At 30.3% G+C, this 14,577-nt stretch overlaps 1 protein-coding gene across 1 annotated transcript in view; it reads right to left on the bottom strand.

Annotated features, from left to right (window-relative positions):
* Positions 1–1,474: 1,474 nt before the first annotated feature.
* LOC142322750 (ras-GEF domain-containing family member 1B-like) overlaps positions 1,475–14,577 on the bottom strand; it is a 213,570-nt gene continuing 200,467 nt past the window's right edge. Inside the window, exon 4 of the mRNA XM_075361824.1 lies at positions 1,475–1,630. Coding sequence (XP_075217939.1) covers positions 1,475–1,630 — 156 coding nt within the window. The remainder of the gene's footprint in view (positions 1,631–14,577) is intronic.

Raw genomic sequence — 14,577 nt, 5'->3', positions numbered from 1 at the left:
GAATCACAAAGAGCCAATAAATTTATTTTCAAGAAAATTTTTCAATGCATTGCCCATATTGAAGGTAGATATTTAATCGAATTTTCATTTTCAAGTATCAATTCCTTCACGACGGTTGTTTTTCATTACTGTTTACACACTGCTTCACTAAATTATGAAACAAATTCATTTTTTTTTTTTTAATTTTAAAGTAGCCACTTGGTAAATAAAACAGCAATTACTAACAAAGTAGTTTAAATTGAATTATAATTGAAAGACCTTTTGAAAAAAAAAGTTTGAATTACTGGGAAAAAAATCTTTTACGGGAAATTTGAAGAATATCATTTTTTTAACGTCCAATATTTCATGTTGGTTTAAAATAGTAAAAAAGTCAAATATTAAAGAAAAAAAAGGTTTTTTTTATGTTTCACAATAGTATCCCTAGGTCAATAAAAAAGTAATCGGGAAATAAAAAAGCACGTTTTAGATTTTATATTGTAATTATAAAATGAGTCATTCAATTTCAAATTCATCGGAAAAGATAAAATGCGATATGTTAATTGTTACCGTTAACACTTTATATCGAAGAAATAATGTTTATAACAATTTATTATGATGTTGAAATAATAATACCTGAGTAAGTGCAAATTCTTAATAAAATTTAAAATGATATTTTTTTAACTGGTTAAAAAAGTTTTATTTAGTTATACTACAATTCATAAGGTATTTATTTATTTTATCGTTTATTATTAAAATAGAAGAAAATTAACTTATTTAACGTTAAATATATGAGTTACTAATCATACAGGCGAAGCAATGACTGCACGATAATGTATGGTTAAAAACGAAAACGTATACTAGTATAAAATATGACCGCTGCAGATGTCATTAATAAAATAACAATACTTCTTATTACATTAAATTTACGTCTTTGTAAAGAACGAAGTTCAGTTTTTAAGGCGAATCTAGCAGGGCGTTGTGACAAGTCCAGCTGGAAAGAGGTTAAGTTGATGCAGATCAAATTATCATGTAAATTTTGCTTTACTCTTGAACTGTTTACAATGAAGTCGCTTTATTTTATAGTTATAAATACTTTTTTTTTGTACAATTTCATTATTTAGGTTTAATTATTAATTTATTTTATGTTGATTTTTTCTGAATATCTTTTGATGAAGATTGGTTAATAATCGAAATGCGTTCTAGTTCTATTTAGTTGTTTAAGGATGTAAACGGTTCTTAAGCATTTCACTCGTTGCGTTATTTAATATATTTTTAATCCAGAAATCATGCCTGACTTTTAATTTAAAAAAATTAAAATATATATGAATCCTAAAATTGCAGTAACTTTAAAGTTTTAGGAGAAAACACGCTCAGTTTCCTACGAATTTTTGGTTTTGTGTGTTATTAACATATTTTCGATCACTATTTTTACCGTTTTATATTATCTGTTATACTAGTAAATACAGGTAAATAAAAATTGTAAAAAAAAGAAAAATTATAAACTTACAGTTTTTTTCAGTCTAGTAATAGGAGGTAAATTAATTCCAGCTAATATGGCCATCAATGAGTTGAAATTTCTCAGTTGTAAACAATGTTGTGCGATATCCATCCACATATGTAGTATTTTTGCTCGACCTTTTGATTTAGCTTGCTGTGAAAAAAAAACACACAAAAACAGTTTTAATTTTGAATAGTTTAAACTCATTTTTATTTTAAATCTAAAAATGTAATCATTAAATTATTTTGTTTAAACAAAAAAAAAAATAATCTATGTTCTGAAAGCACAAAAGATATTTGCGTGATCTTTGCACTGATCATTGAGACCCAAGCACAATATAAGGCCTATACCAGCCGCGAGAGGTTCCAGCGGAGCGAAGCGTTTTACTCGCATGTGTGTTAATGGCAGAAAGTACACTAAACACATAGTTTATATATTACTAACATCTAAGATGAAAAATTATGTTTTGAGTATTTATATTATTACATAAAAAACGTTCCTCTTTTTCTTTCTAACTCTATTCGAATATTCTCTTTGCTTACTAACAGAACACGGAAGCAAATTTTCAACGTAAGAGAACGTTAAAGAAAGACTATATATACGCAAGGGACTTTCAGGAGCTCATAACTTAGAAGCAATTCTTGGTAATGAAAGTCAGTATTTAGTTCTCTGTTAGATAAAACAATATACAATCCTCTATTGTTTACAAAATGAACCGGCCTGTACTTAACAGCTCTTTCCATCTTATTTGTACACTCATAGCCTTTGGTTAAAACTAATCCTATTTAAGATAACCGAAATTCATGGAGAAATTAGGAGAACTCAATTGCTGCTTAAATGGAGAACTTACATTAATTAGTAACGAAAGTAAGACCGTGACAGAAAAAGCCATAAAATATGCAGAAAGATGACGTAAAAAGTTAAACTAATTGATTTTTGTCGTATTTTTAATATTTTAGACGTTATAGGGGAAAAAGTTTCAACACAAATCTTTTTACAAGTCGCATACAAATAACGGACGTGATTTTATATTAATTGTAACCTTTAATTATTTAAAAGAAAACTGTCAAAAATAACGACTGTTATTTTCAATTTTATTCACTTTTATACTCACCTCTTTTGTATATTTGACTGGTTAAAAAAAAGAATCTAAACTAAGTTTAATTTTTTTATTACATTTATCATCGCAGACAGATAGACTGTTGTCAAAATGTAAACGATTTCATAGAAAATGCTATGGTTTTGAAATGATTCTAACTTATTACAAATTCTAATTAACGGCTAATAATAGAATCCCTAAATGCTTAATAACCCGGCAAAGAGAAGTCAAGGAAGATAATTAATATATTGATGCCGAAACAGGTTATACGTAGCCTAATAAATGAAAGTTACATTTTATTTGATTATTACTGGATGTCCAAAAAAGAACTCCACAATTTTAAGAACGAATACAGTTTTATTTTACGGTACTGAATAGTTTTTTGTGTAATGCTGAAACGACAAAAATTACGTTTTACACACATTATACTTCAGGTAGTAGCAGAATTAGACTTTTGCATAGGCCAAGCTAAGATGAGCGCCGGTTTCATGAACTATATAGCATTACTAAAAAAAAAGAACAGTGTGTGCACCGGTTCCCAGAAGCAAATTTAGTGACACTCTAGTGAAGAAATTATATGCAAGTCTATCGTGTAGATTTTCTGAGTTACAAAATCATACGGAAATGGTGCGAATAGGTTATGAAAACCGAAAGCATTTTGGAACGACACTGATCAGGTTGACCTAAAACGAGGTAGATCGAAAATACAGAAAGAATTCCACTATCTTTCCAACCAAGTCCAAAACGTTCAGTTCCATGTGTTAGTCGTCAATTAAACTTTTCTAAAAGCACTGGCCATGATGTTCTTCGAAAGCAATTGAAACATCGTGCTTATACTGTAGCTATTCCAAGTTAACATAAGTTACAAACAGGTAAATTTTTAATGACCATATTAGACTTCGTTTCTGCTGATGAAAATACCTGCAGCGCATTTTATTTTCTGGTAAAGCAGCATTTCACGTTCATGGAGTCATGCAGTGCTATAATTGTCGAGTTAATACCACGGGGCTCAGAAAATCGACACGATTGGTAGAATTCATCCGCAACTGTCCGAAAGTGAATATGTGGAATGGTATTATAGATAATTCAAATTTTGAGCAATTTTTTCTTTTCAATGAACAGAGTTTTACGAGATTAGTGAACCGGGAATGCTGTAGAATTTTGGATTTCCGCAGATTGAAAATATAAAGGGCTTAATATTTCAACAGGCTGGAGCCCCTCAACATCAACCAGAAGTATTGCGGTCTGCGATACAGGTTCACAGATGGCCGGTTAGGTAGAGAAGCTCACATCGCTTGGCCACCGCGAAGTTCTGATTTGAAGCCAATGTATTTCTTCTTTTGGGACTACTAAAAGACCTCGTATATAAGAAAAAATCCAGTCACTTGACCACCTGCACCAAAAATTACAGAAACCGTGTCGTAATTCTGTAGAAAAGAACCGAAGCGATTCCTGGAGAGATGCTGTATAGAATGTGGAATGAGATTGATTACGGGTTTGATGTCTGCATGGCTCATATTGAGTTACATAAAAAGGTAAAGAAAACTTAGAAATTTTATTTTTTCATGAAATAAAATATATTCACTTATAATTTTAAATGTAATAAATTAATTAAATCTAACTTAAAACCGCGGAATTCTTTTTCACTCAACCGGTATAATTTAATGATTACACTAATAACTGGAATAAAAAGTAGACCACATTTACATGAACGTTAGCGGTTTGCGGAATTTCTTATTTTGCAATAAGAAGTTAAAAAAAGTATTTTCCTATAAAAATTAAAAGATGCTTTAATTTAATAAATATATTAATTCAATCATAAGCTGAATTATAAGGATGTCATTAAAATTCTGTTTTCTTTAATTAGATTTATTATGGATTGAATAGGTTGTACGTATTACTTATTTCATTGTAAACCACAAAGCTAATACAAGTCAGATTTTTTGGTATTCAAAAGACGTTTCATGCACACTGATTCGCAATTATTTATGAACATTAACAATATACTATTCCATTTAAACCAAGCAAGCATCAACAAATTCTAGAGATCTCATTTAAAGCAACTTTTTTTTTAGCGATGTTAATGAGTCTTGTAGTTTGGGATACAACTTTACTTTCCCCTACATCTCTATTTTTGTTGCCGCAGAATTACTATAAAGAGAAAATATAAAAGATACTAAAATTTTGGGTATCAAAGCTTGTTTTTCAAATTTCAACGTTTCACAACCAACAGACCAAAAAGTACAAAAGAAGTTATAAAGGTTTTCGGAGGATGTATGATTCCGATTGTACGTGCGTTGACCTGTGTTTTGATTATATCTACGCACTGGCTCAACATAAATTCTTCGAAAATAGCTCAAAGATATTTTTATATATGGGGCTTTATTGGCGTTAAATGTTTACAAAATTAAAAAAAGGGAGGGATAGTTTTTGCCAATTTAAATTTTTAACATTTTGTTTAGTGGTCATAGAAAAATAAGCTTTATTATAATGATAGTTCTAATTACCTTATTAAAAAAACCAAATATTTTAGTCGGCAGAAATTGGGGTGAGGGATATTCAACATTATTTCTAAACAAATCTTTCCTCATATGTTGAAAATCAGTTGACCAAAAACGTTAAAATTTAGCTGAAATATTTGCTATATATATATATCAAAGCTTTGTTCTGATTTCCGACGCGACTCCATCAGATAGGGGCAATCAGAGTATTCATAATTAATTTTTTTTAAATAATATAATACCGCGCTAACTTAATTAAATAAATAATTATTCTAATAAACTTTTATAATATAAAAAATATAAGTGGCTAAATGGGATCCATATTTAAAATATAAATTTAATTTTTTAATCATTTCTGATATTTTATATATTTTTTTTCATGTTGTGGCTGTTATTACAAGTTATATGAAGTGCTGAGAACAAAGGATGTCAAGGGGAAGTCAAATGTTTTTACTAATATTAATTAATTAATTTTTTTTTAGCAATTAAATTTTAAATATAGTATAATTTTGTTGATATAAACAATATTCGGTCAAGCGAATCAGCTGGGATCCAAAATATTTTGATTTTTGATGTTTCGATAACATATAAATTAAACAATAATTTTTTAAGGTTTTATTTAAAAAGTATCTAAGTAAATGTTATTAGTAAACTTTAAACGAAGATGGAGTTTAAATGCTAGATTTTGACACTTCCTTTTTCGGTGGTCGACCCTAAGGTTAATTGATCAGTTTTAAACAAACATTTTACCCTAAGATAATCAGCTTAGTCTTAAGTACGATTTAAAGCCTATCTCTCCCTATCGATCTAGGTTTTCAAGCAAAAATTCTTTCCCACCGAGTAATTACCCTGCAAACTTTATCGCTGAATGTCCAAACAAGCTATTTTTCTCTTTTTATTTTTTATCACATAAGGTCATTTTTTGATCATGTGCTTCTTTAGTCACTAAGGACTGTGTTTTTCATGTCTTTGAAAAAAACACTGCAGGAGAAAGAGTTAGGGCTGCAAAACATCTATACTTCTTCATATTTACTCTTTAATTAAAAAAATGAATAAAAAATAAACATTATTCTTTTAAACATATTACACAGCCACTTACACATATTACAAAAGTATTTATTTTTTAGATATATACAGTTTAATAAAATTAAAAATTAACTGAAAAATAATTAAAGTTAAATGAAACTTTAAACAATTTTTTTGAAAAATATTAGTTGGTATAAGTTATGCTTTAACAAAAACAATGTGGAAATATGGTTATTTCATTTGTACTAATTGTTTTTATTGACAGTAGAGAACATCTGCAAATTTAATAATCGTTTGCTTGCCTTTTCCCATTACCGTTTATTCTATTATCAATTTACTTAATATCGGCTAATATGAATAATAATAGACTAATAAAAGCAGTAGAGAATATAATTTTATTACATTTGTGAAAAGGTAATTTTAATTACAAATAATTATTTCATTGATCTGATCATCAGTAAAAAAAAAACTATTTATTTATTTTTGTTTATATCCCGTTTAATAAGGATTAAATTTAATAAGTCGTGTTTGTTAGTGTTTCTGTAAAGACCACTACCAAATTTCATTTAAGCTTTACAGCATGTTGTGTGCACGGTAATATTAATTTAAATAATAAAAAATATGTAAAAAATTTTTAAAACACCACTTTTAAATTAAACGCACAAAAAAGTAAAAAATAATTTTATAACGGTATCTCAGAATGAATAAACAACAAGTTTTGATGGTGTTATGTAAGATTATGTGAAAGTCATAGCTTCGAATTAAAAATTTGATGTTTTTTCCAATTTTTTCTTATTCGTGATGAATAGCCTAAAGAGTGGGGTGCAAACACGCATAAGAAAAAATTGGCAAAAACATCACTCAGTTTCAGGACCACTGAGTGGTTCTGAAACTAGTTTGGACGTACGGAATCCAAAAATGGGGCACAAGTGACAGTAACATTGAAGTCGTACAGCGATTCCAGAACAAACTATTGAGAAATATAACAGAAGCGCCGTGGTTTGCCAAAAACACTTAAATATACGATTACCTGGGATTGTTAATCGTTCAGAAGGAAATATGACGATTCGTTACAAGATAGAAAATGAGACTGAATAAACATTTGAACTGACTCACGGTTAAACTCGTGGATAACGGAGAGGACGTAAGGCGCCTAAAGCAACTGCATATTTTAGATCTGTAAGTTCTCCAAAATTTAAGATGAATCAGTTACCCTACACAGTGTAGAGTGTTGTACATCATCAAAATAGTTCATTTCGTTTCTCATTTACTTTTGTAGGTTTTTTATTTGTTTCAGTTTCTTAGTTGATTAGTTATTTTATGTGTGACTGATAAGACTAGTTTTAGTGTTTTCTTTGTTTTTAAGTTCTGAACTTTTTCAGTGTTCTTCAGACTCATCTTTGTATGTACGTATATATTATGTTTACTATACACTTATGTATACTGTATAATATATATATATATATCCATACGTATGTATGATTTTAATGAAACCCCCACTCTGCATGTCATTCTTTTTATTCAAATTTACTTATAGTTCCGGTTAATTGGAACCGATGGCAAATTAAATACTGAGGCAAAAATAAATTTCTAGACAGTAAACCATTTACAAAAACAAAAAAAAACAAATATGACTGACTTTTTAACTAAAGAAACGTATTCTACGTTAAGAAAAAGATTCAGTGCTACCAACAACATTTCTTTACACATCCCTACTGCTGAGCGGAAGTTTAGAATTATTAGTCATTTTCTTAACATCTTTAACACATATATGCTAGAGTCATTAGATTTATGTTTTGCTTGATGTTATCACCATATAAGCTTCAAGGCCGTGCGTGGGATTTGGGAGTGGAATTGTGTAGCGTATGAAAATTACCGGAATTCGAATCCCGGACCTCCGGATGAAAGGCCGAAATGCTACCACTCCGCCATGGAAATCGGTGATTAGCCGATAAATTTATTATAACTAAAAAATCTTGATTTTGCAGTGAAATTATGTCTTAAGCAATTTTTCAACGTAATACCCGTTGATACCCAGGTATTTTTAGGTCAGCCCATCGGATTGGTCTAGTGGTGAACGCTTCTTCCCAAATCAGCTGATTTTGAAGTCGAGACTTCTAGCGTTCAAGTCCTAGTAAAGTCAGTTATTTTTACACGGATTTGAATACTAGATCGTGGATACCGGTGTTTTTTGGTGGGTGGGTTTCAATTAACCACATATCTCAGGAATGGTCGAACTGAGACTGTAGAAGACTACACTTCATTTACGAGTATACTCATACATAATCCACTGAAGTATAATCTGAAAGGTAATTGCCGGAGGCTAAACAGGAAAAAAAAGAAAGGTATTTTTAGGTCAGAAGAACTTATAGATTCTCTCTTTGATGAAACTCCAGTCGTCACTTTATGTCTGACAGACAGTCCAGTCGTCTCTTTCTGAACTGTTTGACAGACATCGTCGTAAGTTAATATACGTTTACCGCTCAAAATTTCCATTAATTTTAGAATAAGTATGATGGCACCAGATGCGTACTGTGCGATAGACGATCCAACATTTCCCTTCAAAACTTTAGCAAAGATTCTGCTGTATTTTAAATGACATGAGGATGGGCATAATCGTGGGACAGATGCACATTCTTATTTTACAGATCATGTCAACTGATGTGTATAGCGTGAAGTAAGATTTCAAGTTTTTCCTACCTTTTGTGCTTTTTCTTTTCGAAAAAGCTAATCAATACGAAGAATGCCTTACCAGTCCCGAAACATGTCGGTGACGGCAGTCAAATTTCCATTCCTTCCTGTAATACTCACGTTTCATTTCCCTTCACTGAACAATGTAAACACTTCCACCTCCACACATTCATCTAGTTTATCGCATCTTCTCCGTACACTTCAACTAGTTATCAACGAAATTCATCTGTATGAATAAGTTTATAAACAAATTAAAATTTAAAAACAAATTAGTAATCGCAACTAGCAATCTGTGGAATTGAGAACGACATGTTTGATAAAACGCTATTGAAAAACGCCCTCATCATCTTGGATCTAAGCGACAGCGTCACAAATTAGTGAAACCGGTTTATGTCTTCGTCGCATTCCCTAGTCAATACTAGTGCTTTCAATATAAATAATGATTCTTACTTTAAAAATTATTCTCGTAAATGTATAAATATGTGCGCTCTCGTCTGTGTGTTGTGTGTGTTTTGAAGAAACATAATTCTGTATTCACATTTATTTTTTCTTAAAGTAGGGTAAAAGAATTTAAATTGATAATCAGACATTTTTCGTTAAAATAAACCCCGTACAATGATTATTATAATATCTATTTTAAAGTCGATGTTCTTTTTAAAATTTCAATAACATCTTTCTTAGATTTATTATAATAAAACCAATACAGAATGTTAAAATTAAACAGAAAACTGTTTATTCAATAGCTAAAGTTATTAAAGGTAAGACTGTCACAAGATAGAACAAGAAAATGTGTACTCACTCTAGTCTAAAGTTCATAAATCATCATTATCGCACCACCAAGGTTAGTTTGTCGTGTATCGTAACTTAAGTGACACTACAGTATTGTCATTACTTGCTGTGGTGTACGCTTCACCGCTCTTTAACACGTTCTACGACATATAACGAACGACGATTCTAGTGCTTATAGGTCGGTTACATTGTTTATAAACGACATTAGACATCTCTGCCGGTTTTGCTCATCAAACTGTCATTTAAAACTATTTGTCAGCCTTGTTTTTTTTTTGTTTTGTCTTATTAAGTGAAGATTATATTACAAGAAAAATTTTAGTGAAATAGATAAGGTATACGCAGGCCAAATGTATACCTACAACAAATTGACATCTCATATCGTATTCAAAACGATTAATGATTCTACTTTTTACAATTTAATTTTACATTTATTGAAAAGTACTGCACTATAGAAATAAAATTCAAAAGAAATAATATTTGATTAATTTCACGTTAATTGCAAAGGTTAAACAAAAACAAATAAAAAACAGTAGATTAAAGCTTGAGGACCGTTTACAGAAAGAATGAAGTTTGATAAAATTCATTCAAAATTTTTATTGTTAAGTTTTGATTAGGAGTAGACCCCATTGAATGTATAAAATACATACAATTTCAAAATTATTACAATAGAAATTTTGAACTTATGGTTGGTATAAAAGGAGATGCCTTGACTTAGATGGAAATACCATCGAGGCATGTGAGGATTTTAAGTGCTGCTCTATATTATTAGAGAAAGGAAATAGTTGAAAAGATATAAATCATCGTATAGCTTAAAGGCGGATGACTAACCAGAACTGCAATTCTTTGTGGTGGTCTGAAGGGATAGGGAAAGCAACTAAGTATAGGTTGTACAAGAATGTTATCGCGACCATTTGTATGGGCCAAACTTGTGAAATCAGAAAAAGAGATGAGGGAAGTGTTGTTGGCTGTGGAGAAGGATGTGTTGCGCAGGAGCTATGGAGTTTCTAGAATGCGGTGCATGAGAAATGAGGCAACCGGTACAATGATTGATGTTTTGGAGGAAAGAAAACTACAATGGTACGGGCATGTTTGGAGAATGGAAGAGTATAGATGTACTATGAGGATGTTGGAATGGACTCCAGGAGAGAGAGGAAAACGTGTACTATCTCCAAGGTAGTGGATGTCTGGATTGATGGAGGCGATGGACAGAAGTAATTGGAGGAGGAAAGTTGGCAGGGTAGAAGAGTTTGGTGATTAAGATGTGATTTAAGATTTAAAACTTAAAATTCTCATTTATCATATATGGATACGGTTATATGCCTTGAGACTGATTCAGTCATGCATTTGGACATGGTGTAATATCTTTTATATCATATTAATCTCGATTTTCTTCTAATTATTTCTTTTTCGTAATACTCAGTATTTTCTTTTATACCACAATAATATTTACTTTTGCCGAAATACCTTCTCTATAGTTTTTATGATTAATGTACCAACTTTCGTACTAAGTTATAAACACTTACACAAGCTGAAAAAAAGATCCCAAATATATGGAAATTTTTACAGTGAAATCATTGTGCTTAAGAATTATATATTTAGAGATTATTGCACTATTTTAAATTTTGCATCATTTTAGTGAAGTTATATAATGAAAATTAACATTTTCCTCAGATAACTCTTGTCACCAGAGAGTATGATTCTGAGAAATTCTATTAGATTTTTAAATTAGCGTCTTTTAGCATCCAAGGTCGTTCGTTACTATGTTGTTCGGAAAGTTCTCTGCCTTTCCGAGAACACAGAGATGGTAGAAGAATGACGAAATGGCTACGATAGTTGTCCAGTGTGATCTTTTAGACGGTGTGATGCAAAGTTTTCGAAGCTTGCGTTAACTTGCTTGTTTATAGTGATCGGTAAAACAAATAAGATTCGACATTTTTCGAAAATGGATAAAATTGAAGTTCGATTTGATAAAAAAGAACTTAGTTTTAAATGGTTTAACCTCGATGGACATACAAAAAGAGTCAGATTGCATTTTAAAAAGATTCTTCACTTTCATTTTTGATGGTAAAAAATAAGGCTGTAAAATTTAAACATTGTCTTACTTCCATTTAAGATGAATGACGCTCAGGACCATCAAAAATTTAAATAACTGATGGAATCATCACAAAAAACCACAATGCAGTATTAACTGATCGCCGACTACAGATACTTAAGCTTGCTGACATCGCTAACAACTCCGTAGTCTACGATATTTTACACGATGTCTTTGGTATGATAAACCTTTACGCTCAATGGGTGCCGTGTCATGATTTTTAGTACAAAAGACGAATTCGACTGAACACATCTCGAAGGTGTTTAGATTATTTTAAACGCGATTCCGCTGAGTTTCTTTGCCGTTTTATAACAAAAGGTGTAAGACAGATTCACTATTACTATCCAAACAGAGGGTCGAAGAAGGTGAGAGTGAGCCGAAGAAAGCGAAACGGTTCCATATTCAGGAGTGCATACAAAATAGCTTGATAGAGTTAGTTACAAACGATTAAGTCAATGAAAAAAAAGAAGAAAAATAGGATCTAAATAACAGTTTAATTTTAACTATTTTAATAGAAATTAAAATAAATTTTGTACTGAATTCTCTTTCTATTAAATAAGTATACTTTACTAAGAAACTAAAAGAAAGTAAATTGTTATTTTTATTAAAAGGAAAGTTAATTGCTGTCACTACATGATGAATCATTTTCTAAGTTAATAAATTGTTCTACCGTATTATCTAATGAACATTCATTTTCAATTAATGCATTCTAAATCAATTTTAACACGGTTACAATATGGTACTCACTTAGAAGTATCCATGATTGCAAATTTATCTCGTAGACATTTCTCGATGAATTCCAACGTATTTTCAACAATATGACTGCCAGCATGCCGTTTAAGTTCCGACCATTCTTCAATAGGGTTTAATTGCGAATGATACGGTGACAATCTAACCGCTGAATGTCCACGTGCTACTAAAATTTTATCAATATTGAATGTAAACACTTTTGGTTTTGTTTTTTTAATTAGATCATACAAGTCGGGTTTCAACATCGAGTATGAAAACGGAATATTGTGATATCAAAAAAGAAAGTGCTCTTTTACCACGATAATGCATCTGAAAATACTTTTTTGGATTGTTGCTGTAAAACTCCATGACCTAAGTTTTGAAGCGCTTCCGAACTTCGTATTTCTACATTCACAGGATTTAGCTCCTAGTAATTACTTCTTACTTTTTGATATTTGGGAAGAAATGGTTAGCTGGATTAAGGTCCGCCTCAAATCGGTTGAAATCAAAGCTGAGACTGCTGCTTCTTTTTCAGACTGGACAAATCAAATTATACTGAGGAAATTGAAAAATCGCTGGCTGCATCATGCAATGAATTAAATTGCAAGATTACTACGTTTAAAAATTATTAAAACGTTTTTGAAAAATGCTGTGTATTTTCTTTGTCAGTTATCAGGCCGAATACTTTCTGAAATATCATCGAATACCAATTAACTACCAGCGTAATAATTGTATGCCAATATACTGTTCTACCTGCAGTAGACTTATCTGAAAATAGAAGTGATTCATTCTTCTTGGTTTCTGACACGCGTAGGAAATCTATTTAGTTTTAGATTGAGAGTAAGCCAAGCTTACTCCTTAAAGCTTACTTCTGATTAAATCAATCAGAACTAAAACAATATTAAATTTATATTTTCTTCCTTCTAAGGCGTTTATTAAGTAAAAATTTGATGAAATTATTAAACGTAATTAAAATATTTTTGTTTGAATGTTCATTGATATTGTACATTCAGATAGTAAAATTAATAATCTATTAGGTAAATAATTTCGATTTGGAAAAAGGTGTTCATCCGATACACGGGTTTAATTGTATTTTCAAGTCTAATTAAAAAATAGATCACAGCAGCTCTCATACAGCTATTAAGGATGTACCAATAGACCGAATATTAAGGAATAAAAATAGACGGTCCAATAGACCGATTAATTACGAGCCCTTGAGTACGGCTAATAATATGCTTTTCTGGCACAAGAAAAACGGTTTTTTATATTCACATCTTTTTATTTTATAACAAACATTTGGACAAAGTTAGGTGAAAAAATTTATTGATTATTTAATTAGAATGTAAAAGAACAAAAAAATAATAATTTTTTTCTTCTTAATTTGTATTATCAAATTAAGTTGTAAAGAAAATTTTAACTAACTTAATATAAATTATTGTTACATTTTAATAACTAATTTAGTTAAAATGTATAAATATGTATAAATAATTTAGTTAAACTAATTTAGGTAAAAATTTATTTTAAGAATGTAAAAGTAAGAGATAGATAAATTCGTTCTTGAAGTATCCTGGATATAGTATGAGGATAAGGAATTTACTTTAACTTCGTTTTATGTGTATAGACTTCCTTTACCTTCGCACAAATTGCCTTCCTTTATATTTGAGATAGAAAAACTAGCTTAGACAATATCGGTGCAAACGAGCACAACTTAACATAAACATACAATTTGTTGTACTCCGTATCTTTATCACTTATACCTTCTTATCGTTTCCTTTTGCTGCAGTGTAATCTCAACTTATGCGGGAAAAACAAACAAAACACTATACACACACACAAATTTATACGCGTACAAAAAATATTTTTTCTGTTTACATTATTCGGTAAGTTGTATAGGTATTTTTTTTTACACAACTATTTTCTTCTGATTTTTTTTTAAGTTAGGAGAGATTACGATGTCTATTTACAAAACTGGTGACTTTCTTTAAGAAAGGTTAACTTGCACTAAAGGTATTGCACTTATATTAAAGACGGTCTTCTTCAATTAATTTATCATTGTTGATATTACTTAAATTGGATGTTCAAAAACTATAATAACCTGTAATTTAACTCAGTTTCTAAATTATCTTCTAACTAGCGTATCCGTGCGAATAAATTCGTACACTTACTGGATCCA

Source organism: Lycorma delicatula, chromosome 4, assembly GCF_047948215.1.
Source record: "Lycorma delicatula isolate Av1 chromosome 4, ASM4794821v1, whole genome shotgun sequence".
Lineage (NCBI taxonomy): Eukaryota > Metazoa > Arthropoda > Insecta > Hemiptera > Fulgoridae > Lycorma > Lycorma delicatula.
This window is presented reverse-complemented; position numbering and strand designations above follow the sequence as displayed.